We start from the raw sequence: 24,924 nt of genomic DNA on the forward strand, positions 1-24,924 counted from the left end.
AGAAGGCCTGCAGGGCCCACCGGGGCAGAGCTCAGGGGTGTGCATGAGTTCACACCTGGCAGGTTCAATCAGTTGTGTCAGCTAGCACCAACTGGACCAAGAGAGTCCTCATCAGAGAAAGTGGCACTCATGTCTGGAATGTTCTTTTTCTTTGTATTTATTATCTTCTTGGAATTTTCATATAGGAGCAAAACAGTTGTACTTTGATTGCATTTCCTGGAGGTGTGGAACCTCTGGGTGTCATCAGCATCCCTGAGGAAGTCCTGTGCTCCAGCGCCTAGCCACTTCTCCATCCCTCACCTCCAAGAGTCGACCTTGGTCTTGACTTAGCATGCAGGTGGCTTAGCTCTACCTGGATGGGCCACTTTGGTTCAGCCTGGCCATCAGGAACCAGCCCAGTGCCCCAGCACTCCCGGAAAAGAAGGAAGCCAGCACTCACCTCTTTCTGACTTACATATAAATAGAAAGTCTTTCCTTCAAATTTCAGCTTGGTCACCTCATTCCTAGAAGCACAAAGAGAGTACCAGTCACCTCACTGTGGACGGCTTGTTCACAGCTAAGTCTTGGAGAGGCACAGCCCACCCCAACTAGAAGGGGCTCCAGGCACAGACACAGTTTTAGCCAACATGAGAACTGAAACAAGTGGCCTTAGAGAACAGTTGAAATAGTTCCATCCACAGTTTTCTGGTCAATCACACTAAAATAATAGGGTCATAGGAGGATTTCAGGCTCATCAGTAGTGGCTGTAAAAGGGAAACACTGGCATGGGAAGTGAGTCTAGGTAGAGCGGTCCTGGGCCGTTTCAGGATTGGGTTCATAACAGGTGCATTGCCTGGATGGGAATGTCAAATGTAAGATGCCACAGGTAGCTGATGAGGCCAAAGTTCAAGATACAGCAAATAATGAAAAAGTGCAACCAGGTTCTGAGGGAATTGAGTCTTTCAGGTGACGGTGCCATTGGATGGAAATGCAGTTTAATGCAGACAGATGTCAAACGATCTCAGGGAGGGGAGCGGGGCAACATACCGGAGAGAGAGAACACATTACATGGAACAGCCATGCAGCGTACTGACCAGGAAAGGGGCTTAGGGGTTTGGTGGAAAAATCCTTGAAGCCACCAGCCCAGTGAATGGCTGCAGTAAAACAGGCAAACAGGATACTGGGGTACGTCATCCAGGGGACAGACACAAATCAGAAGAAGTGACATGGTCACTACACATGGCATGGCTTAGACCTCACCTCCACATACTGTTCGCAGCCTTGGTTACGTTTACCAAATGGAGAAGTGACCAGAGGTGGACGTTCCCGAGAGCCAGAGAACTGGGCCTCGGCAGGTCTCTCACATCCCTTCCATTTGCCTAACAGCTGCCGTCTGGAGCCCGAAAGGCCCTCCCGCCCCACTGGGGGGCAGTCCTTATTTTTCTACCCAACTGGGACCCCCAAGAAGGTCTAACCACACACATCTGCCTCCACTTGGCTTCTTCGCAATTTTTAGAGAAATTTCCTCAATATCCTAGGAAGTAGCAGAAAGGTAGTACGAACCATGTACCCACTTTACCGCTGGATAAACCTCGGGGGACAGAGGAAGGTCACTTGTTCCCTGGAAATCATGGCTGGGTCAGGATGAGAGTGCACAACTCTGACCACCAGCTCTGAACTAATACAAGGAACACTGTATTCCTTCTCTGCTTGATCCCCTCCCAATCAGTCATCAGTCTCTCATGCACAGAATGCAATCAATATCGATTGGTTAATATATATAAACAAGCAGGCAGATCATCTAGACTTCAATAAGCAAGACAAGAAAGTAAGAGTTTTCTATTGGAAGTGAGATTGGGTTTACATCTGTTAAAGCTGAGACACAGTGAAGAGGAGACTTCCTGAAGAAGTGGGCTGTGAGAGAATGAAAAGGGTCTGGGAGAACCAAATGAGCCTCGGGGCTTGTGGACTGCAGGTCCCTGTGACAGGTGTGTCCTACTTGTGTCCTGCCAAACATGCCCCCTACCAGGGACCTCACGAGGCCACTGTCCCGGTCAGAGTGTGGCCCAGGCCCCAGGCCCCTAAGGAACACCAGACACCCCAGCTATCTCCAGGCAGCAAGTGCTCCTCACTGGGAGAGTGGTGGCCTGAATCTGCTCATTGTCTTTTTCTGAAAAGTAAAGTGACAGGAGACCCCAAACCCTCACCGTCTTCACCCAGACAGCCCAGTGAGTGGGCCACCTTGAGAATGCCTAGCAAACAGGTGTGTTGGGGTGTACACTGGTTACTGCAGTGTGGCAGGCTGTCTTGTGACGTAGCTCTTTTCCTGGGGAATGGGAGCTGGCTCGGCGTGTTTAAGGAACAGTTTCACGGGCACTTGTTGATTATCACACGGTGAATCTCCACAAGAGCAATAAGGGCTGGAAAGGGGGTGTTGGTCCACAAGCTCAGCAGGGGAGCTGAAGAGGACATAGGTGGATGGATGCTTTGCAGCACCCCCAGCAGAAAGCTCACCAGGAAATGGCTCTGTCCTCAGATTCCCATTCGCAGAGGAACCAAGACAGGAGCAGTCTTCCCCGGCTGAGCTCTGTTGGGCCAAGGAAAGCCTATAGGAGGAGTTGGCCAGTTAAGACTTGGCAGTCTAAGGCCCAAGAAGGTACAGAAATCACAGGAGCTCAGAAGAATATGCAACATGTTCTGATGAGGCTGAAACATGTTTGCATGGGCCAGAAAAAGGGTCTCCAGGAGAGCCAAATGTCCAGCAACAAACCAAAGTCTGTGCGGCATCAGCTCCCATGCCATGCAGCAGAACAGACCCCAAACACATAGGCAGAGCAGTGCTAGCTGAGGCAGCGCCTCTCGCCTGCTAGAAATGGGAGTGGGAGGGGGGAGAGGGGATGGGACTGGGAGGCTGAGGACACCTATGCCCTAAAGAGGGACAGGAGAGATAGTGGCATCTGTGCCCAGGCAGTGCCCACAGCAGGGGTTGGCCCGAGGAGGGTGTGTGTCGGCAACAGGGTAACTTTTATGTGCCCCAGGCGTCATTGTGAGCCTCTCCTTTGTTAGGAGACTGGGTCAGGGAGCAAGCATCCCTGCAGATGCTGCGGCCCTCAGTGGGGGACAGTCCAGTCTCAGTTCTCATGGCGAGTTTCCTGCCCTAACATTGGCTCCAGCCCCAGGCCTCTCAACCTACCAAGAAATCAACCCTCCACAGCCTTTCTTTCTCTGGAGAAGCTGCTGGCTCTCAGGAACACCCCTCCGGAAAAATAATGTCCCTAGGAAGAGACCACTACCTGCATCAGTTAGCATTCTGGATGCCCAACCACAGACCGAGGACATGGGAACCACAGTCCTCCCCAGTTGGTGAGGTGGAAAAAGCCTGTTTCGGAAACGAAGATAACTCACCATTTTATGAAGTGGACTCTCTTGTTTCCTTGCAGAACAACAAACCCAAAAGGAGTGAAGGCCAGAAATGCAGCATTTCCTGATACATCCTGCAACGCAAAAATTTCTCATCAGGGATGCAGGCATAGAGGTGAAAGGGTGAGAAACACAGCTGTCCATCTGTGATACAGAGTTAATACTTGAAGGTAGGTCCCAGAGCAAGAGCATGGCATTCGGAAGTAACAGGCATTGAGTAAGGGCACTGAGCCTCGGTGCCCTTAACTGTTAGTTGGAGATTATGATGACACCAATCTTAGAAGGCTCTTGGGAACATCCAAAGAGCATGGTGAACCCCCATACATTGCTGATGGGATTGTAAAGTGGTGCAGTCACTTTGGAAGCAGTTTGGAAGTTCTTCAAATTGTTCAACATGGAGTTACCATATGACCCAGCAATTCTACTCTGAGGTATGTACCCAAGAGAACTGAAAACATGTTCACACAGAAACTTGTGCATGAAAGTTTATAGCAGGATTATTCATAACACCCAAAAAAGTAGAAACAATCTAAATGTCCATCAACTGATAAATAAATCAACAGCATGTGATACACCCATACAATGGAATATTTAAGCAGTAAAAAGGAATGAAGTCCTGACATAAGCTACAGCAAGTAAAAGCAGCCAGTCACAAAAGATCACGTGTAAGATTCCATTTATATGAAATGTCCAGAATAGATAAATCCACAGAGACAAAAAGATTACTGTTTGCCAGGAGCTGTGGGGAAGGGGAGATGGGGAGTGACAGCTAATAGGTACAGGGTTTCTTTTTTAGGTGATAAAAGTGTTTTAAAGTCAGATATTGGGGACAGTTGTGTGATTCTGTGAATATACTAAAAACCACTGCATTGCACACTTTAAAAGGATGGACTTTATGACATGTGAATTATATGCATATCTCAAAAAAACTGTTAGAATGAATATGGCAGTTACCATGACCATGATAAGCCCTACACAGTGGTCTCCCCCAGGACAGCTTAGCTGAAGAAAAGAAGCAACTGGCCAAGAAGAACAGTCATCACCAGCCCTATGGTGCCGGACCCAGCAAAGGGGTCTCCTGGTCACCTGTCACCATCTGCCTGGAAACACCAGGCTTGAGGTTCTGCTGAGCAGAGAGGGAAGAAGGTGCAGCAGAAGCTGTAGGTCATAGCTCCCGCACATGGGAAAGTGAACTCCATGAGGCCCAGGTCTTTTCTAGTTTGGGATGATACACAAAAAGCTGGTTGATGGATTATGTTCTCTCAGAGGAGCTTCTTTTGTGATAGGGACCTCGGGTGAGAATCTGCTCCGCCAGAGTGTGTGTTTAGATGGCCAGAAAATTATGGCAGGATGCTGGTCAAATGTGTATGCAGGACTGTTGTCTGGACCACAGCTTAGATGGTGCCATGAAGTGAGGGTGCGGCACCTGGCATGAGGCTGTCGGGCCCTTCTAGCCTCTCCCACCTTCACGGTTACCTCCACTGACCAGATCTTCAGCCTGTTCGGGCCTAAGAACAGAGGGGCCTCTGCAAGATTTCAGAAGCCTCGCCTCAGGAAAAAAATGCAGTTCTGTCCTCAAACTGTCATTCAGTTAGGGTTACAGGTATAAGCATCTGGGCCCAGGGAGTAAGCTAAGGACATGTTTAGCGAACATTTCCAATTAATGTATTTTCATTATTGCCGTTTGCTCAGGGTCTGTCGTGACCCCGACACTTGGCTGCAAGCACAATGTCATTCAACCCATGAACACAGTAAAAAGCTGTTTAAAAATAACCTGAACGGAGATACTGAAGCCACGGGACTGGATTTGCTCCCGCCTGTCTGTCATCAGTGCTGGGTGGTGGAGGTGAATGCCTGAGTGCCAGCACTGTACACAAGCACGCTCCCTGCCCGGTACCAGTGCTAACCTGGCAGGCTGGCAGAGATATGGGTCAGGGCAGGCTGGCCCTTAGGGTGGAGAATGACCGGGAGAGGTGGGTGAGGGATGGCCGGCCGTACTGGCGAGGAGGCAGCAGCCTCAGACGGAGCGTGGGCACCAGGACGCCTTCTTCTCACTGTGCAGACAGGACCCAGGAAAGTCCTAAAACTGCAGGTTTCCAAAGACAGACTTGAGGGTAGAGACCTTACCTTATTTGTACTCGCAGAAGAGGCCCTGAGGTGTATTTGTCAAGTGAACGTGTAAGTCAATGAGGTGGCCAGAGGAGCCAGTGTGTCTGCAGGAGGGGGAGGTACCTATGTGAGCGGAAATGGGAGGGGGAGGCACAGTGGGCAGAGGTGGGGGAGGTGTCATCAGTACTGAGAGAAAGGAAAGGTCTTTCTGGTCTTTCTGAGAGAAGGAAGAAGAATTGGTGGAAGGATGGAAACAAAGGGTCAGGCCTACAGAGGACCGAGGATGGCTTAACATAACAGGTAAAGACTAGAAAGGAAGCAGCAGGGAGGGCAGGGAAAGGCCTCTGTCTGCTCTTTGCACCCTGAGCCCTGCAGGCAAGAAGAGCACCCGGCCATACCCACGGTGCCGCGGGCTCCGGTCAGGCTACCTCAGGCCCAGGCTCTGGCTCCATTCACTGCCCGTGTGAACTGGGCCACGTCCCTTCATTTCTCTGTGTTTTAGACTCTTAGTTGTAAAATTGGAGTTGATAATATTATCTGTCTCTTAAGTTGCACTTAGTAGGTACCCAATACATGTTAGTGCTTATGTTGTGAATGTTATTATGGCTGCTACTAATTATCTCAGTTTGTTGAACTTAATTCAAAATACTTAAAAAAAACCCCAACACCCTAACATTTTACTATTTTTCCTGATGTTGATGGATTTAAATGTTGCTAGTTAGGAAATGAGGGTGTGGTAAGTTGGGGTAGAAAGGGAGAAGTCACTCATTGATCGAGGACCATAGAAAAGGGATCTGGTTGATACATTTGGGAATTGGGGTGAGAGTGAAGTGGGCAGATGGGGAAGGAGACTGGGGCTGTGACAGATCTATGGGCATCACCCCAGTGACTCTGGCCAGAGCAAAAGGAAGAGAAGGTCCTCCCACGAACTGGGTCCTGCTGGCCAGGTTACCTGTGGGCACTGTCCATCTGCACCATCCAGACACCTCAGAGCTGGCCTCCGAGTGAAGGCAAGTGCTGGAATTGGAGGGGAACAGCCTCTACTGACCAGGCTGTTTGAGTTGGAATAGGGAGCAAACTGGGAATAAACCACAATTAGATGCTCCGTCATTCCAATAATAATAGTTCCTTGAGGTATCCCAATCCAGTGTCTCCTATGAAGAGAGCAATTCTCCAAACTGCTTCCGATGCAAGTTGCAGATGAAGACCACGGCAAGGCCCTGGTGCGTGGGCATCCATGGGGCAGAGGGCAGCCGGAATGCTGGCTCCGTGTGTCTGGCACGTGAGGAGCGGGACTTGGAATTACAGTGCGAAACCTCACATCTGTACCAGCATGAAAACACAAACAGGCAGCCATGCTGACACCTTCTCTGGAACTTTCCCAGTTTCTTTAATCTAGCACATCATTCTTATTGTGAGCCTGCCCTTGGGATTTTGTGTGAGAAAGGACAAATTATATGACAAAAAGAGAAGAAAACGAGGACGAGGAGAGAAGTGACACAGACAATAGTAACCTGTCCCCTTATCCTGATGAAATCCGTACCCACAAGGCCGAGCCATTAAGGGACCTGGGAGGTGGAATAAAAATTCAGGTCTTGACAGCCACAGGCAGATATCGCCAGCTGCACGCTCCATTAGCTAGCAGTCAAAAGAATTTAGTTCACTTTTATAGTTTGAGGTAAAAAGTTTGTTTTCAATTTTTCACCCTGTGCAAAGAGCTTCTTTCTTGATTTAGGACCCCGGCTCTGTTTCTTATTTGCTCTGTGACTTACTTCTCTGAACCTCAGTTTCCTTATTTGTAAACTAAGGACAACAATACATACTTCAAAAATTGTACGTCCATCTGATGGCCTAAATGACTCACCGCCAAGGGCATGGCCAATGGTGCTTTTCTTGGAGCGGGGATGCATTTGCACTGAGTCTCTCACAGGTCCATGGAAACCACCCTCAATTCAGTATCATGAAAGGTTCACCCTAAGACGATCAGTCTGCTCAGAAAAGGGTTTTTGGAAATCACAGCACTGACTGGTTCTTGGAAGTAGGGACATCTGGCCACCTTTGCCCAGTCCCCACAGGTTCCATGTCCGGATAACACGAAGTAGGCTTTTGTCTGCTGCCGCCCCAGAGGACATCCTGGGTGTGACAGAGTGAGGACCACAGCATTCTTGGCTGTTATGCTTTTCAGGGTCATTCAGTCCCCTCTCTAGAGCATGACTTAAACTAATTCAGTCTGGGTGGGTGAAGCCTCTATTACTCCTAAAAAAACTTAGGGAAGAAGATTCCCCACGCTTTCCCAAACACTTATGCCCATTCCTGAAAGAGCTTGTAGCTGGGAACCTTCACAGTAAGTCTATCATGAAAATCACCCAGTTTCAATCTACCTAAACACAGCCACAGGAAATGAGAATGAGGAGGCGGCGGAGGCACTCAGTAAGAGGCTTGGCGTCACCCCATGACAGCCCCGAAATGGAAATCTTGGCAGAGACTTGCCACCTAGATGGCTTTAATCAAGCTTGCATTTCAGCAGTAAACCTAATGTTCTCCCCACTGCGCAGCCAAGAGGGGCCCACCTGAGGGCTAGGGCATCACTGATTCTTCTTGTTCTGTTTCTCTGAGGTCAGGGGCAACTTGTTGCGCTGGGGAGGGGGTTATTTAGAGAGGAACCTAGGTGGCTGGATTATGAAAATAATTATCCTATTTTAAGGGCAGAGGAATGACACTAATTTTATTTGTGTGGTTGCTCCAACCTAGATCCTGCTGAAATCAGTTTTCTCCTGGTCTACGAAGAATAGGCCTAAGATCACTTGGTGAACTTACATGGAAGTTTTTTTTTTTAAGATTTTTTTTTTTTTTATTGGGGAAGGGGTACAGGACTTTATTGGGGAACAGTGTGTACTTCCAGGACTTTTTTCCAAGTCAAGTTGTTGTCCTTTCAGTCTTAGTTGTGGAGGGCGCAGTTCAGCTCCAGGGCCAGTTGCCGTTGCTAGTTGCAGGGGCGCAGCCCACCATCCCTTGCAGGAGTCTAACCGGCAACCTTGTGGTTGAGAGGATGCGCTCCAACCAACTGAGCCATCTGGGAGCTCAGCGGCAGCTCAGCTCAAGGTGCCGTGTTCAATCTTAGTTGCAGGGGGTGGAGCCCACCATCCCTCGTGGGACTCGAGGAATTGAACTGGCAACCTTGTGGTTGAGAGCCCACTGGCCCATGTGGGAATCGAACTGGCAGCCTTTGGAGTTAGGAGCATGGAGCTCTAACCTCCTGAGCCACTGGGCCGGCCCCTTATATGGAATTTTTATATGATGATTTTAGGAGTCTCGTAGGTCATTGTCCTCTGTCAGAATTGGCAATTGAGTCCTGCTTTGCTCCTAAAGAAATGTCACCTCTCCAGAAGGAAGATCATGAATGACAACTGAAAGAGCACAGCATCGAGACTCAGATAAGTCCAGGTTCAAGTCCCAGTACCATCTGTACCAGTGACTCTGGACATGCCAGTCAGTCCCTCAGAGGCTCAGTGTTCTTATCTTAAAAAGAGGACAGGAGTATCTTCTTGGCAGTGTTGTTGGAAAGATTAAATGAGATAATTAATGCATGTAAGTGCCTGGCACGTGTAGGCTCTCAGTAAGTGGCACCCTTATGACTCATAATAAGGCTGGTTTCTGTGACAGGTCTGACCACTCCATAAACTCCAGTCTGAGTCTGCAGGAGACCCAGGACAAACAACCAGTGCCAGGGCCCCCTGAAAGGAACAGGATGGTGGCTTCTGAGGTTGGAGAAGTCAAGGCTGGGAACAGGTACAGTTGAGCTGTCTATGGTTTGCTCCACTCTCCTCGTCCAGCAGCTGTAGGCTGGGTCTGCTGGGGCTCTTGCCAGGAGTTGGGGGCTGACGGGAGAGACAGAGAGCTCAGGACAGCTTGTGCAAGTTCAGAGTTTGGGTATTATTGTAAACCAGCAAGCTCTTGGAGCCCTCCGTCTGTCTGACCCAGAGTTGGTAGGATCTCTTCTTCCTGGTCTCAGGGCCAGGCAAGGACGCTGGGCAGAAAGAAACCATCAGCATGGACAGGAAGAACAGCAGCTTCTTAATCAGTCCAGGAGAACAGAGCTCAGCCAAAGCGTTGTTCTGCTCTCATTTAATTATCAAAACGATGCCTCTTCTTCTGTTCTCCCCAGGGCTGCATGCCCCAGATTCCCTGGGCCCAGTAATTGCCTCTCTGTTAATAGAAATCATCAGTATTTATTACACCGAGTGCTCAGGCTTATTTCAGCTCTCCTTGTAGCAACATTAAGGCGAGTGCTTGGTAGCATATCACCAAAGTGACTCTACTTAATGACAAGAGTAAAGGCTCCCAAACTGTTCTTGCTCAGGAAGGCTGCGGAAATCTTGAGCTTGAGCCTGATGAGATGAGCTGAGGGCCCGTGTGTGGGTTTCCAGAGCAGGGCTCTGACATGGCTCTGCATGGGCAAGAAGTATAGGGCCCAGGAACAAGGGACTGGAAGTACAGGCCACTGCGATGACCGCTCTCACCTTCTCCCCAGAGAAAGTACCCCGAGGGCTTCTGTTCCTTATGGATACATAATGGGAAGTGACTTGAGTTCAAATTCTTGCTTTACCATTCAGGGCCTTGTAAATTGTAGCTTCCTGGAACTTTTATCTTCTTATCTATAAACCAGGAAGAACAATATCCACCTCCCAGGGCTGGCATGAGGATTAAATGAGAAAATAATGTGAAAGGATTCCAGTGGGCCTGCCATGGAAAGGGTGCCACAAATGTCTCTTCCCTCCTGCAGCCTCTGTGTGCAATGATGGACAAACTCATCAAAAACAGGAACCCCACAGTCCTAGGGTGAACATGGATGTGGGCTGGACACCAGGCTCGGTAGCTCTCAGACCCCCACAGGCAACAGTGGAGAATCCCCACCCACTTCCACTCAGTCATCGTGCCCAGGTTCACTGTTCACCCATCATGTGCTGTCAGGAGACAGCCCGCCCAGGGACCCATCTCAGAAGAGGTGGGCACTGTGTGCCTTCAGGGGACAGCGCAGGTTTATAGTCAAAAGCAGAGGTGCCTGGCGCCTTCTGATAACCATATCTATCTTTAGGCAGCCATGTCTTTCCTTTAAGGTCCTTAAGAGACTCAGCAGTTCAGGGAGCAGTTACTGAGTACCTACTGTGTACTTTCACACAGATGGGGAAAGTGAGAAAAGTCTCCAAAAGCCCCAGTATGTAGGAGACCAGTACTGGAACTGAGGCCAGCTGACTCCAAAGCTCTCTTCAGCCTTCTGCAGGCCCCCTCCCAACAGTATTTGAACAATTTATGGAGGTTAAACTACATCAGTTATGCAGAGGGCATTATTTAGGAAGCTTTGCTATTCATTTGTAAATGTCCATGTCAATTTTTTATTATAAACTGGCATGAATGTGTTTTCTGACAGTGCCAGCCCCCCAAAAAACACAGGGGTTACCTGGCAGTAGGCCGTGCTGGTGGATAGGGAACTGTGGGGATGGGGCACACCTCCCCTAGGGTTTCTGAATGCCAGAATGTTCTCAGAGTTCATATTTGAAGTTTCAACCTTAAATTCTATGCAAGAACAAATCACCATCACCTTACCATGAGGCCAAGGGAAACAATGCTGCCCCACATCACTGGGTTCCTTGGTTTCTATTCTAGTCTTTTAATTTTTGTTGGAAACACACGGTGTTCCCTCACCTATTAGGAAGAAAAGGTCAGTGTCCTGCTCCCATTGGATACTGTCTCCCTCACTGGTGGTACTGGGGTCTCTCCAGTAGCAGAAAGAGAGAGGAAAACATTGGGAGAAATGAAGGCAGAGACTAGGAGTGTCAAAGCACCTGAGATGTGGAGATGAAGAGGAGGGCCACAGAGACAGGAAAAGCCCACGGGTTTCCACTGCTCTCTGCAGTGACTGTGGCAGCTTGAGCTCATCTCCAAAATGCCAGATACATGTGAGTAATTACAGAGGTTTTCCTCCGGGCAGAGCCTCCCTGGCTGGTTCCCGTCTCACCCTCACAGGCACATAATGGAATTAAATGTGACTCCACTGCAGTTCCGCGCAGTGACTTATGCTGCTGTAGTCAATAAAACCCACTCTTGGAAAGAAACTAGATTACGGGTCAGGGAAGGGTGGGCAGTCCTCTGAGCTGCCTCTGATCATTCCCCGTGGTGGTGGGGGGGGTCTTCTACATTCCTCTTCTCTTCATTTCTACCAAGGTTCCCACTGCTGCCCAAATGGAGCCCCCGTTTCAGATTTATTATTTAGATGGACTTTGCTTCACACATTGATGTGGCAGCACAAAATTATGCAGCGTGGAATCCAGAGTTTGCAAAATGAAACATTGTCTCTGGCATCTGTCACCAAAAGGGCTACTCGTGCAGCGATTGAAGGGGCAGAGGGTATGGACATGCCTAGAGGAGGCAAGGTCAGCGCAGCCTCCACCACTGTGCTCTTACCTTACACGGATGAGGGTCCACGCCGTACGTCTCCAATGTCTGTGCTTTTCTTAAAAAGTTCAGCTCTGATGTTGCTGGTGTTTGACCACTGGAATAAGGAAAATGAGATGATTTCAGGGTTTCCTATTTCCAAAGCTTTCTCTGAGGTAAGTTATTACGAAGTGCTCAGGTTGAGTCTCACACTCCATTCCTCCCATACAGTGTGCTCGCTGTTCTGTTCTAGGACCAACTTCAGAGATTCCTGTATATGGTCAAAAACTCAGACGCCTTGCGGGGAAGGCAGGCTACATAATGGATGACATGGGCTGAGTGTAAAACAGTAGGGAGTGGTGGGGACGGTGGCAAATTGGGGAGTGCTACCCCATCGAATGAGGGCAGCTGCTCCTCAGCTCCAAAATTATACTCATGTGGGAATGTAGGGCCCAGCATTGCTAGATGTGATTTTTAAAGAGAAGTCAGAGATACTGATTTTTATGTGGTATTTCATGATTTTAAATACTATGGGGGCAAACAAAACACTATAAAATCTGTATGGGTTTTTCATCTGTGATCTGATCTGGACTGAAATACGAAGCAGGGGCCTTTATATTTTGCTGGTGCTGCCTAACCCTGTTTACAAGAGGGAACATGGGAATGGAGGACGGCGAGATGCAGCAAGAGACAGGGCTGGGCTCCCCAGCCTCCATAGAGCTCTGTCCACAGAGTGACAACTAGGAAGAAAAAAGAGGAGCTAAAGGGAGAAACCAGCCCTGGTGCCAAGCCATCTGAAGAAAGGCCCTTTAGCATCATCCCTTCTTGGCTGCCTCTTTAGCAGGTGTGTTGAGGAGCTCAACACACACCAGTGGCAATACCACCATGGGGCTCCCTCAGGGCCCAGAGCCCTGGTGAATCAGACATACTTCTACACTGTGAGGTTGGTTTCAGTGTGAGGAGGGGTGGGCAGTCTGTGAAGTCAACAACTCTGATGGCTGGTGGGCAGGACTGAAAGTTGCTGACTCCTAGCTCATCATTTGCCTCAAGGAATCTGGCAGGGCAGGAAGACAAGCCACCCAAGGGAGGAAGAGGCCAGAGTCCCGGCCTTCTGGAGAGGCATCAATCAACCAGCACCTTATGTGCCAGCCTCTGTGCCGCCTGCCGTAAAATATACCAAGAAATTTAGCACACAGTCTGGGCCCTTCAGGAACTCATGTTAGAGTCAGAGAAAGGAAACAGGCAACAGTTTTACATTATGAGCATGGGGCTGAATCTGTATAAGTAGGCATTATGCTGGCTGCAGACTCCTACACCTACCAGTGTGCCAAGACAGAGGGACGGTGTTTGGAAAAGGCTTGCGCAGCAGGCCCACGGCGGGGCACTGGAGGCAGGTGAGCGTCACTGCCTCTCCTGGGAGCTTCCTCCTTCAGCTGGAGGCTGGAAGGGCCCAGTGGGCTCCATCCACCCCTGGGGTCAGCTCAATCCTCCGGGGCCCTCAAAGCAGGCATCATTTTCTGGGGGATCCTCTGCCTTCTACTAGGTTTCTGGAGGACTGTCCCCGCTGATCTGACGTCTAAAACCCTCCTGGCAGTCCCCTATGGAAGTCCCCGCACATCCCTGCTCTCTCCCTTGAATGAAGCACAAGCCCTCATACAGGTCCGTGTGTATTCTGACCTTTACCACAAGGGGCCGCTACTTCCCTAACAGAGATGGGAGGAGTGCGGTCGCCTGGGAAAGGCCGCACTTGCACAGGGAGCTGGGTGGGAAGAGGCTAGGATTCCACCTTTGATAGGTGTCCATTCCTCTGGATGGGTTGGGAATGAGTCCTGCCACACACGGTGGGCAGGAGGTCTGTTTACAAACGCTAAGGAGGCTTTGGGGACATATTTGTTGGTAAAATCTTTAGGTAAAGATGAAGATTTTTGTGTATGTTTTTTGGGGATTTGGGGTCAGGGTAGGTACTAGTTTAGGCTTAATATTATCATTAGAAATATCTTTTACACCCCCTCCCCTGGGGCATTTTTCTTCCCCAGAAAGATAGTTAGACAAATATTTTGGTAGTTACACAAAGATTTTTTAAAAATTATAATGTATTGATAGGATGGCATGTTTTATTTTACAACTGCATTGTATATAACTTTTTCTTCCAAGTTTATCAGTTTGGGGAAGCTGTGCTCCAGTGTGCCAAACAAAGTAGAGCCGAAACACTCTACTATTGTCGTTTTAAATCAATCTTTGTAGAAAATCCTATTTCATGTGGGTGAAAGGAGGCATTAACGCTCTTTGGTGGAATTAGGCGTATTCTGGGCGAACTAAGAGAATCTGAGGACAAGCCTCTTGCTTCCAGCTGCTTCTCCCCTCCTTCCCTCTGTGCATGGGTGTGGGGTTGAGTGAGGCAGTGCTAAAGACGCAGCCCGACCCAAGTCCTCTCAGGGCACCCACAGCGTTTATGAATCAGGCCAGCCCTGCGCAGTCCCACCCACTGGCCCGGAAGCCACACTGTCATAGCCTGAAGGCAGAGGCTTGCTCATTTCTCACAGCCCCACTCAACCCTTCCTATCTTTTTTTACTTCTGCTGTGTCCTTTGTATTTTTCTTTTCCTTTTCCCCAGTTCATGCTTTTTCCCTCTGTCTCTTCCTTTAGCTTGGTGAAGCAAATATCTTTGAGGCTACTCTTTCACTGTTTTCTTTATGATACAGTGTCTCTCTTGTCTTGAAGTCTCAACCTACACCCATCTCCTTGGAGAGTGAGCCCACACGGCTTGGTGGTGTGCTGTCAGTGGATCATTGAAAATGGTCCATCCAGAATCCGGAAGGCTGGGTCTACAGGAGCGGCAAGGGGCATGTGTGCTCAGGCTGTGGGACAGTGTCCTGGGCCTGAACTGAGTGTCACGCACCTGAGTTCTGTCCTGTGAATCTCAGCAATTTTCCTTTCCAGCTTCTCTGAATGTTTAGGGAAAAACTGGAACTTGGAGCTGTAACCTTCAGGGTGTTTCCCGGGGTCATAATCTCCAATCTCCGCTTGCAAAAGGGAAGTAGAGGAAAACAGTTGTGAACATTGGCAAAGCAACAAGAGATGAACACACAGAATAAAAGTCAAAGCACACTCCAGATTTCCAAAGCACAGCGGACCTTGAGCCTGTCTGAGTGTCAGGCAGAGGCGGTCCTCTCAGGAGCATGCCCACCTTTGTTTTCCCAGGTGTGCACAGTGGGTCGATGCCAAGTCTAAGTAGAGAGACAACAGAATGACCCCGTGTTCTGAGGGCACCACAAGTAAATTTTCAATAAAGAAGCAGAAGCTTACACTCAGTCCTGTCTATTCAGTCATGAGAAGAGGGCCTGGGAGCAATGCGCCTTGTGGCAACACAGGACACTGTGAGCTTGATCAGGAAGACAGGACCTCTTGGGCCTGAATCAGATCAGAAATCTCGCTTTGAGGATTTTAGCAGGGACACAGCAAATTGACGAATGAGCCATGACCCAAACTCAGAACTCAACTCTCCAAATCAAATCAAAGCAAAGCAAGTGAATAAATTAAATATTCATTGAGGGCTGATCAGGTGCTAGAAGCCTTGGAGAAGACTGCAGAGGGGAAGACTGGCTGTAACCAGACAGTGCGACTGAGGTCAGCAGCACCAGGGCTTACAGCTGACTTCTCAGCTCCCTGCAGGGGGTGGGGCTCTCTTCAGCCATTCACAGACAGAGTCCATCCCTAAAGCTGCTAAGATCGCAGGTAAATGAACTTTGGGCCCATGGTGCTCTCCACAGTGTGTTCCTAGGTGAGAACCAGCTTTCTCCACATGGAGTGCTCCACAGGGAACATCAGGTATGTAAAGAGGAAGTATGTTAAGAAGTTCTAGCTGCTTTGTGGTTGCCCTTTTTCTTTCTCTAGTGAGAACCACAACCAGTGCACAGAGAAGTCTGGAGGGAGGAGTTAAATATTAAGGGGAAAATGTGCCCTCTTCTCACAGCTGAATATTGTGCTTCCAAAACACTTGGGAATTTCTATCCTTTAGCAAGAGACTAAAAGCTTCCCTGGGCCTAAAGTCCGGAGTGACCTTCAGCCACTGAGTCATTTATTATGATTTTATTTAGAAAGCTCTAAGTGGAAAACATCGATGTTGGACCTCAATTACTTCCTTAAAGAAAAAAAAATGAAAAATTCAATATGGTTGTTAGGGTAAACTGACGGGAAGACTAGAGTTTAAAATTTCACTTAGATTGAACCAGTTTTTCCTTTAAAATTGAAAGGGACATTTTTGGGTACCTTAGAGTTGGCAAGCACCTTCTTGTCTAAGTGATTTTTAAAAACAGGAGTCTCAGAAGTCAAAGTTGTAATGGGCTGGCTTCTATATTCTTAACGCAGCTGTGATACTTCTCTTGCCAGAAGAACTTTAGTTTCCTATTGGCAAGGATTTTCCAGGTTCTCTTCACCAAATAGCTTCCTGGAGTTCACAGACTTCCAATTAAGAGTTTGGATTCTCTGGTGGAAATGTCATGATTTTAGTGCTATGGCCCCAAACAATCCAGTGACAGTTTCAGGCCTAAGGACTAAGAGAAGTCTAGCAAGTGGCATTTAGGAGCCCCCTGCATGTCATGAAAGGAGAACGGATTATATATGAAGAGTGCATACCTTTCGCACTGCTTCTACAAAAAAAATAAAAGCCAGTCTGGGCACCAGCTGGGTAAAGATGCAGCTCTATCTTATTAGCATGTGGGGAAATGTGTCTGTTACTTGGAAACATTTTCAACTTTGAGCACTCTGAATGGAAAGAGCTCTGAAATAGATACCAGCATTCCAAAATGCTTTGGAGATTTTGGAAATGTTCACATCTTTGAGATTTGCATGAAGGGATAGGGAAAAATGGACTCAGATTATTCTCCAGTTGCAGTAACTTTATCAACCAAGGGTGCAGGGAAACCCCCCCAAACACAGTCCGAATGACTGGAGGGGGCTGGCAGAGAAAGCTCAGGTACAATGTAGGGTTGAGTGGTCAGCTTTATGCAGTCCAGGCAAAGTCTTCTAATTTGGACTCTGTTTCAAGTTAGATATATCTATGTATATCCAAGAAGTAGTCATCTGTGATTACCGAAATAATGTAATCAGTACTTGGCATGACAAGCAAATCTATCCTGTCAAAAGTCATTACCTTGAAGGATATAAGCCGCTAACAAGGCGGCATCTGAAGTTTTGCAGAGGAGGCGGCCATGGTAGAGATCCCTTTTGATCTGTAGGAAGACTAAATACCTGGAGAGAAAACAGAGTGAATTATAAAGGATTTCTTGGATTGCTTTAAAAACAAAATCTCTGTCAGGACACTTTTACTACATTAAAAAAGTTTCGAAAACATACCACAGAACAAATACATTTTCCATTTCCCTGAAGACTCTTTCAAGTACTTTGCCCTGAACTGATTTGAGGTTCAATTCAACACAACCTGTCAGTTTCTTTCTGTAGCTCAAACCTGAAAAGGCGCTTCCTGGCAAAAGCGTCGTTGCTCCCAGTGCTGGGCTTTGGAAGGGGCCAGTGTGGGTCAATTCAGCGCCAAAAAAGAAACCTATGTTGGGAGATAGGGGTCCACTGGGCCTCCTTGGATACTGGCTGACGTTCCTTCTTAAGAAGCAGAACGGTGGGTGAAGAAACTAGCTGAAGGAAGAACGCTGCCTTGGCTTGTCAAGAGCATCTGTCCATCTGTGGAACAGCCTTCAATTACTGGCAGAGTTCAATGGGACCTCTCAGAATTTGAATAAGGTATGAGAAGGGGCGCCGGTGAAAGAAGCACAGAAACTTGACTATCTGCCAGTCCAGGGGCCATGCGCGTTACATGCAATATTTCATCTAATTCTCACATAACACTTTAAGAGAGGTACTGTTATTATTCACGTCCCCCTTTTTTAAGATAAAGAAACTGAGGCTCAAGTGCTTTTCACATGGACACACAACTTCAAATTCAGGACTGTTGGACTCCTGAGGTTGGCACTTAGTCACTGTATTATGCTTGCCCTCCTTGCACTGTAACTGCTTTGGAGTTTCACTGGACCCTGTCGCAGTACGATGGAATTAGTAACTTTCTGTTTTGAAATATCTTTACGAAGAGTGGGGCCTCTGGTGTTCATAACCTCACAGGTATCCTAAGAAGAGCAAAAGCCAGGGGCAGGAAACCCTTTAGTGAGTCACCTATCACAGCGGCTCCTTGGCCAGGGGGCATCTGTGGTAGTTTAAAATGTGTCTGCCAATTCTTTGATACTCATTTCCAGAGCTTAATTCCCTTCCTTTAAGTATGGGTTGGACTTAGTGACTCACTTCTAACAAACAGAATAAAACAGAAGTGATAGTGTCTGACAGCTGAGATTAGGTCACAAAGTCACTGCATCTCCCTCCTGGTTCTCTCTCCTTCCTCTTGGATCTCATTCTGCTTGAGGATGCTCCAGAAGTCCTACAGAAAGGTCCACGTGGTGAGGACTGAGGCCTTTTGCCAATAGCGAGCAAGGCACTGACACTTCCTGCCAGTAGCCATGTGAGTACACCATTTTGGAAGTGAATCCTCCAGACGAGCCTTCAGATGACCACAGCCCTGGCCAACCTCTTGACTGCAACCCCTTGAGAAATCCTGAGCCAGAACCACCCAGCTCAGCCGCTTCTGGATTCCTGACCCACAGAAACTGTTTTGTGGCACTTCTTTAGACAGACACAGATAACCATAGCATCCCTGTAGGGCAGTAATGGAAATGTAGTAAAATTCCCTGAAATTCCATCTGTCTGAGCCAAAAGGAAATCGGGCCTTCCCTGAACAATACGAAGTTTCCCCTGCTTCTGTTTTAAGGCTCAAGAATGAAACAGAGGATTCTAGGATCACCTGATCACGTGAAAATGCTCAAAAGAAAGAGGACCATAGACAGTGCACTTCTAGGGTGGAGAGAGGTACCAGCAGGTGACTTGGTGATTCAAGTAATTAACAAGCAGAAATGAAAACCCTTCTCTCCTAAGGCCTTGCTACTCAAAGTGTGGCCCACATATCGGGTGTCAGCATCATGTGTGAGCTTGTTAGAAATGGCAAATATTAGGCCCATCCCAGACCTACTGATTTCATTGTAACAAGATCCCCAACGTGATTCGTATATAAAGTTTAAGCATCCTTCTAACCACATCAGGAGGGACTCCCTCCTCAAACCAAAGGGGAGTATTATACTCTGGAAATTAATAAGAACGTCCCTTCTCACTCAACCACCACCACCAAACCCACTCTGCCCCAGTGTTGCCAAGAAAAACTGAAGGAAAAAGAAACCACACTGAGTGAATATAAAGACGGAGCCACTGAATCAAGCTTGTTTTCACTCTGCTTCCTACAGTGAAATGCCACACGGTGTGTGGGAGAGAGGGAGAGGACTTCTCTGCCTCTGGCTGTTCCAACTCCTACCTTCCACAGGCTTTGGCAGGATGTGGAAGCAAACCTTTTGCCCCTTCCTCACTGATCACTCCTCCCACACCTCTCTGCTTATCTGTGTCCAAAAATTCAGGGACAGCATATACCGGACTAAAGGAGATATTTCAAAGGGACAACAGGCTCTGATTCTCAGTGTTGTGAGGAGAACATTGCCCGGGGGAGCATGTCAGAATCTGTGTGTATGGGTGCTCCTGGGTTTGAAAAAGCCCCTCTAGAGCTTCTGATCTGCTCTCTCCCCACCCAAGGGTGACATGCTCCTCCTAACACTGAGAACCATGGTCATTATAAGGCACCCTTATTGATAGGTGCATGACAGGTGCCTCAGGTGAGCTGGAAAGGAAACAAGCCTTTCCAAGGGGTTCTTCAGACTTCTGGAGGAAGGACAGCGTCAGGGAGGTCAAGGGTAAGGTGTGGCAACATTGCCAGGCTATGGTGCAGCAACTGGAGGGGGCAGGGGAAGGGAGGGCACGTTAACAACCTAAAGAAACAAACCACAGTCTTTAGAGAACAAGAAGAGATTTGCTCATGAAACAACCGGCAGCTTCAAGGGAGAGAGTTGTACTAGGGGTCCCCCCCTTTCCTTTCCTGCTGTAGTGGCTTCCATCAAGCTTCATGTTTTGTTCAGTTAAGGAGGAAACCAATGACTCAGTGATGTTGGTCATGAACGTATATCCCATATGATTCACAGCATCCTTAGATCTCTATCCAAGAGACCCTGGCATGTTTCCCCCCAGCCACACATGGGCCTAAGGAAGACTATCGTGTTGCCGGAGGCATTGCCACCAGGACCACTGTGTTGCCAGGCAAGGGATCAGCTTACTGGGCTCACCCAGCCCAGTCAGCTCCTGATGTACAGGCTGGCGGTGTTACGCAATCTCAGAGCCTCAGAATAGCCTAATTCTCCCATTTTGTAGCTGAGGAAGTAGAAGTCCAGAGAGGTAGGGTGACTTGTCGGAGGTGACACAGTGATCAGAATCAAGGAAGGCCTCCTCACTCAGGGCCGGATGCTCTTTCTACCCCTGTGGTAATTCAGTTACTTCGCAGGTTAGAGAGAGAGGAGTCCTAAATGAAGGCAGGAGAGCTCTTCATCATCAGAAAGACATCCTCCTTGGAACCAAACAAGAAATAGCTTTAGACCAGATTTAAGCCAACAACCTGGCTCCTTTACTCCACTTTTTTGGGGGGGAGGGGCGGGTGGTGGTGGTGGTAAACTTTGCCTGTCTTCTTCTGGCCTCGAGAGGCTTTACCTCACCTTCATTTTGTTTTAATGCCTGTGTTGTCCTATGTTGATGGGGGTGTGAGTCAGGACTACCCAAAGGCAGAATGAGTGGGAGCCTAAGAGACGGCCAGGGAAAACCTGAGTTTTTCTATAACATGTACGTCTCTCTGAGGTACTGCCTTTGGCCTTATGCTTATCACAGGGTGGGGATGAATCCACAGATATTTCCAGAATTAAAGGTTCTGAACCCTGGAAAGCACTGGTAGTACCTGAAGAGTTTCTTCTAGAAGATCCTTTGGCCCCATCTTCCCTTCATTAGATTCTTTGCCCCGGCTTCCTCTATTTTCTACCATCCTTTTTCCTACCTGTAATCATGTTTAGTATGTTCTCTCCCTCCATACCAGGCTGCAAGCTCCTTGGAGTCAGACTAGGCTTTATTTACTTTCAATATTCCTCTTGAGGGCTTATACACCCTGTGCCCAGCTCACCTACTCACCCTCCCCCCACCCAGCTATCCAGACATCTATGAGGTTGGTGCAAAAGTAACTGCGGTTTAAAAGGTTAAAAAAAAAAAATTACAAAAACCGCAATTACTTTTGCACCCACCTAATAGGTCTGCGCACTTACAAGTGCCAGCCATTGCCACGGGCGCTGGGAGCACAGCAGGGGACAGAACAGAGTCCCTGCTCTTACGGAGCTCACGTTCCCGGGGAAGAAACAGATGACAGTAATAACAAACGAAATAACAGCAACGATTTACTGAGCGCGTGTTGTGTGCTACATACACATAATGCAGTTTAACACACACGCTCTCATTTATTTCTCAGAACTCTGTGAGGTGACTACTGCTTTTTATCCCTGTCTCACAGATGAGGAAACTGAATGATTAGAGAGATGGTTGCTTGCCTTGTCACACAGGCAGTTAAAGAAAAAAACCGGAATTTGAACCCAGGTCTTTTTGATTTCTTAGCCCAGGGTCAGCAATCTACAGCTTGTCAGCATAGTTTCCAATGAAACAAAGTCTTACACAGCCATGGTTATTCCTTTCTGTATTGTCTATAGCTGTTTTTGCTCTGTCTGCAATGGCAGAAATGAGTAGATGTGGCAGAGATCACATGGCACACAAAGCCTAAAATGCTTACTCTCTGGCCTTTGACTGACAAAGTTCGCCAACCCATCTTAGCCTAAGCTGGGCTCAAGTGATGTTCATTGAAGGAATAAATAACCTAAAAACTGCATTCATTCATGCATGTATTTCTTTCTTCTATTAACATTGTTTTGCGCACCTGCTCACACACGTGTCAGGCAGCGTGCTTCCTTGGACGGTGGAACCCATTTGTACTCAGTTTCCTTTTCCCATTTGATCTTTCCAAAGACTTCATACACCTGCAGTCCCTGTTAAGAGCTAAATCTGGTGCCTAATCCCCATTTTCTCTGCCTTGTCTCTAGCTCAGACAAGGAAATCTATTTATTACTTTGAAAACTGACAAAAGAGATTAATCGGGATTTGGCCACTAAATTTACCATTTGGGAAGAGTCCAAGAGATAATCTGAAGCGTAGTTCTTCACTCCTTACTTCATCCCCTCCTCTCAGCCTGGCCTTATGGGAATGGCTGAGATGGTGGTGAAATTTAGGACCAATATTGCTAAGAAAAAACACACTGACAGCTAAATTAGTTTGGCAGGAAAGTGGTATGGAGGACTGTGAGCCAGGAATGAATCATGGGTATTGAGTGAGGCCAGGGCAGGTACCTGCTCTCTCAAGAGCAGCAGGGATGTGAATGAGGAGAAAGATGCAGCTAATTCCGAGGCCTCCACAGAATGCCTTGGGAAGGGGAGGCAGGAAGGCTCCAATGAGGCTTAGGCACCTACGGCTCACACTCTTGCGAAGGCTTGGAAATTGCATTCTAGGGAAAGAAGGCAGGCTGGTGAGATGGACAGCTGGGCAGAACAGTCGACAATGGTCAGCACAACTACACACAGAGAGGAGGAGCTCACACACTAGTCAGTGCCCTTGAAGTCTGCTGACTTGGCGAGAGGCCTGGCCACGTTCCTCCTGCTGCTGACCAGGACTTGGGTGACGACCCGGAATGGCTTTCTCTTTGCGTCCTTAAGTATTAACTGCTGAAGTGTTAGGACTCTTGCTGGCAGGGAAAGGGGACAGGTAAGGAGTGGGGATTACCAGAACAGAAGTGCCTTTCACACAAAGGAGAAAAGCCAGCGCTCATTGTACTTGTGCCCCATGCAGAGCCCTTGGGGTCCACGGACCATGTGATCAATCTGGCAGTACACAGATATCAAGCCTGTGCCCAGTGCAGGGCTTATTGGGGGGTATATTAAAAAGTACAAGACCTTGTACAGTGGTTAATCCTCCCAACAATTCTACCAGGTATTATTACTATCCTCATTTTATAAATGAGGAATCTGAAGGTCATACAGGTTAAATATCTTATATTCAAAGCCACATAGTCAAGAAGTGACAAAAGAGGATCTGAGCTCCCAGGTCAATGCTGCTTGTTGAGTAGGAGGGTCTGTACATTAACATTATGCAGTGACACTGATTTAGAAAAATGTATTGTTAAGAGCTCCTCCTAAGGGCCAAGTAACTATATAGTTTTGTCCTTTAATCAAATCAGAAAGCCATATATCTGTGGTGCTCTCACTGGGTTGTATTAGACCAATCTCTCTCATCCCACTGTCAGTCCACTGAGTTGTGGACCAGGCGATTCTGATGTGTGGTGTTAGGAGGTGAGGTGCTAGACTCTCAGCAAAGATGTGTTAAATTTGCTCTGACATGTGGACAGGAGAGCAGACTTCTGGGTCTGCCCTGGCATCATCACAGAGAGAGAGGGAGGGGCAGGGAGATGGGGGGAGGGAGGGAGGGAGGGAGGGAGGGAAGGATAGAGGGAGAGAGGGAGCGAGAGAGGTATGTGCTCAGAAGTAAGGCAAACACTCGAGATCATGAGTGAGGCAGGCTAGTGCTTTGCCAAAACTCATCTCTGTTTAAGTTGCAAACACAGTGGTTCCACCCTCATTGTTCTGCCTAAAGCTACAGGACTGTTCATTAATATGGATGAGCTTGATTTTCAGAAGCAAAGTGGGAGTCACATCCACTTCCACAGGGATGAGCAGAGCCTGTAGTTTCTATGTTTAGTCAGGAGCATGAGGTTTGGTTCCAACTATACACCTCCCCGTCCTCGGTGTTTCCAAGTAGGTGGGTGTACACTGCTCCCTATGCCTGAAGGAGACCACTCTCCTGATCCTTCTGACCTGATGGTCTTCCAGGGCCCATGTGAAGCAGCCACTTTCCCTCCCTGTCCTACTTCTTTGCTTCCTTTGTACCACTTGTTCCTGTTTCTTGCCCTCATCTCTCCCCGTTTCCTTATTTTCCTTCTCAAAGAAGATTTGCTCCTTTTACCTGATGTAAATAAAGGTAGTGGCATCCCGCTTCAGAACAGGAAGTAAAAATAATTCCTATTTTTCTTTCCTTCCGTCTTCCCTTCTCATTCCTTTCTTTGGGATTGTCCCAAGCAGTTCAGGGTCTAGAAGTAAATCTCCAAGCCGTACAGGACAAACAGTCTAAATGACTGGTAATGGCCTCACCTCAGTCTTCACTGTCCCCAAGGTTGTAGTGAGAGGGTAGAGCTGGCAGGGCTGTCTCCTCCTCAGCTCTAGGATTCCCTGGCACGACCTCGTCACCTGTCCCACCCTCTACAAGGGAACATCAAGGTTTGGCTTATGTCAACATTAGATCTTTCTAATGGAAAAATTAAGGATTCCTGTTACAGAGAGTTCCTGAATCTCTGAGGCACTACTGTTAGAGTGAATTTGGCTCAGAGACACAAAAAACCCTGGGGAAGCTTCGAAGCGCCCATTCATTGACCCTCTTATAGGATGGTTGTGGGCACAGAGGTTCTTTTTCATCCTCAAGTGGTGCTGGATGAGATAGGATTCATTCCATGCAGCCGTCTGCTCTGCACAGAACATAATGGCCACAATGACGAGTTTATCACAGACCTGATCCGTCAGCACACTGGCATTTACCCACTTGGCTTTAAAATCCTCAGTATTTCCCAGCTTGTCTTTCAGTGTCATGCTTTGGCATTTCCCAAGTACATTAGGCCACTGGGGTCTATTTACATCACCCCCCCCCAAAAAAAAAAAAAGCAGCAACACAGCCCTCTCCAAAGACGTCCACGGTGGCTACATCACAGGTAAAAGAAAAAACGCATTGGATTAATTGGTTAGTCTAGGTCCCTTTGCAAATGACCAGTTCACACTTGAAGGGAAAAAGCTCATTCTGTTCTAATTCTACTGA

General features: G+C 48.0%; 1 protein-coding gene and 1 long non-coding RNA gene across 7 annotated transcripts in view; one reads left to right on the forward strand and one right to left on the reverse strand.

Annotated features, from left to right (window-relative positions):
• Positions 1 to 24,924, reverse strand: part of FRMD5 (FERM domain containing 5) — a 279,150-nt gene that overhangs the window by 12,315 nt on the left and 241,911 nt on the right. For all 6 annotated transcript variants that reach the window (XM_081049366.1, XM_081049363.1, XM_081049365.1 and 3 more), the window contains exons 5-9: positions 17,093 to 17,190; positions 14,840 to 14,963; positions 11,971 to 12,058; positions 3,385 to 3,473; positions 440 to 503 (exon numbers count right to left, since the gene is read on the reverse strand). In XM_081049366.1, the coding sequence (XP_080905492.1) occupies positions 440 to 503; positions 3,385 to 3,473; positions 11,971 to 12,058; positions 14,840 to 14,963; positions 17,093 to 17,190 (463 nt within the window). The remainder of the gene's footprint in view (positions 1 to 439; positions 504 to 3,384; positions 3,474 to 11,970; positions 12,059 to 14,839; positions 14,964 to 17,092; positions 17,191 to 24,924) is intronic.
• Positions 5,697 to 24,924, forward strand: part of LOC308498069 — a 28,838-nt gene continuing 9,610 nt past the window's right edge. Inside the window, exon 1 of the long non-coding RNA XR_013993407.1 lies at positions 5,697 to 5,808. This is a non-coding gene — a long non-coding RNA (uncharacterized lncRNA). The remainder of the gene's footprint in view (positions 5,809 to 24,924) is intronic.

Source organism: Rhinolophus hipposideros (assembly GCF_964194185.1).
Source record: "Rhinolophus hipposideros genome assembly, chromosome: 5".
Classification (NCBI taxonomy): Eukaryota; Metazoa; Chordata; class Mammalia; order Chiroptera; family Rhinolophidae; genus Rhinolophus; species Rhinolophus hipposideros.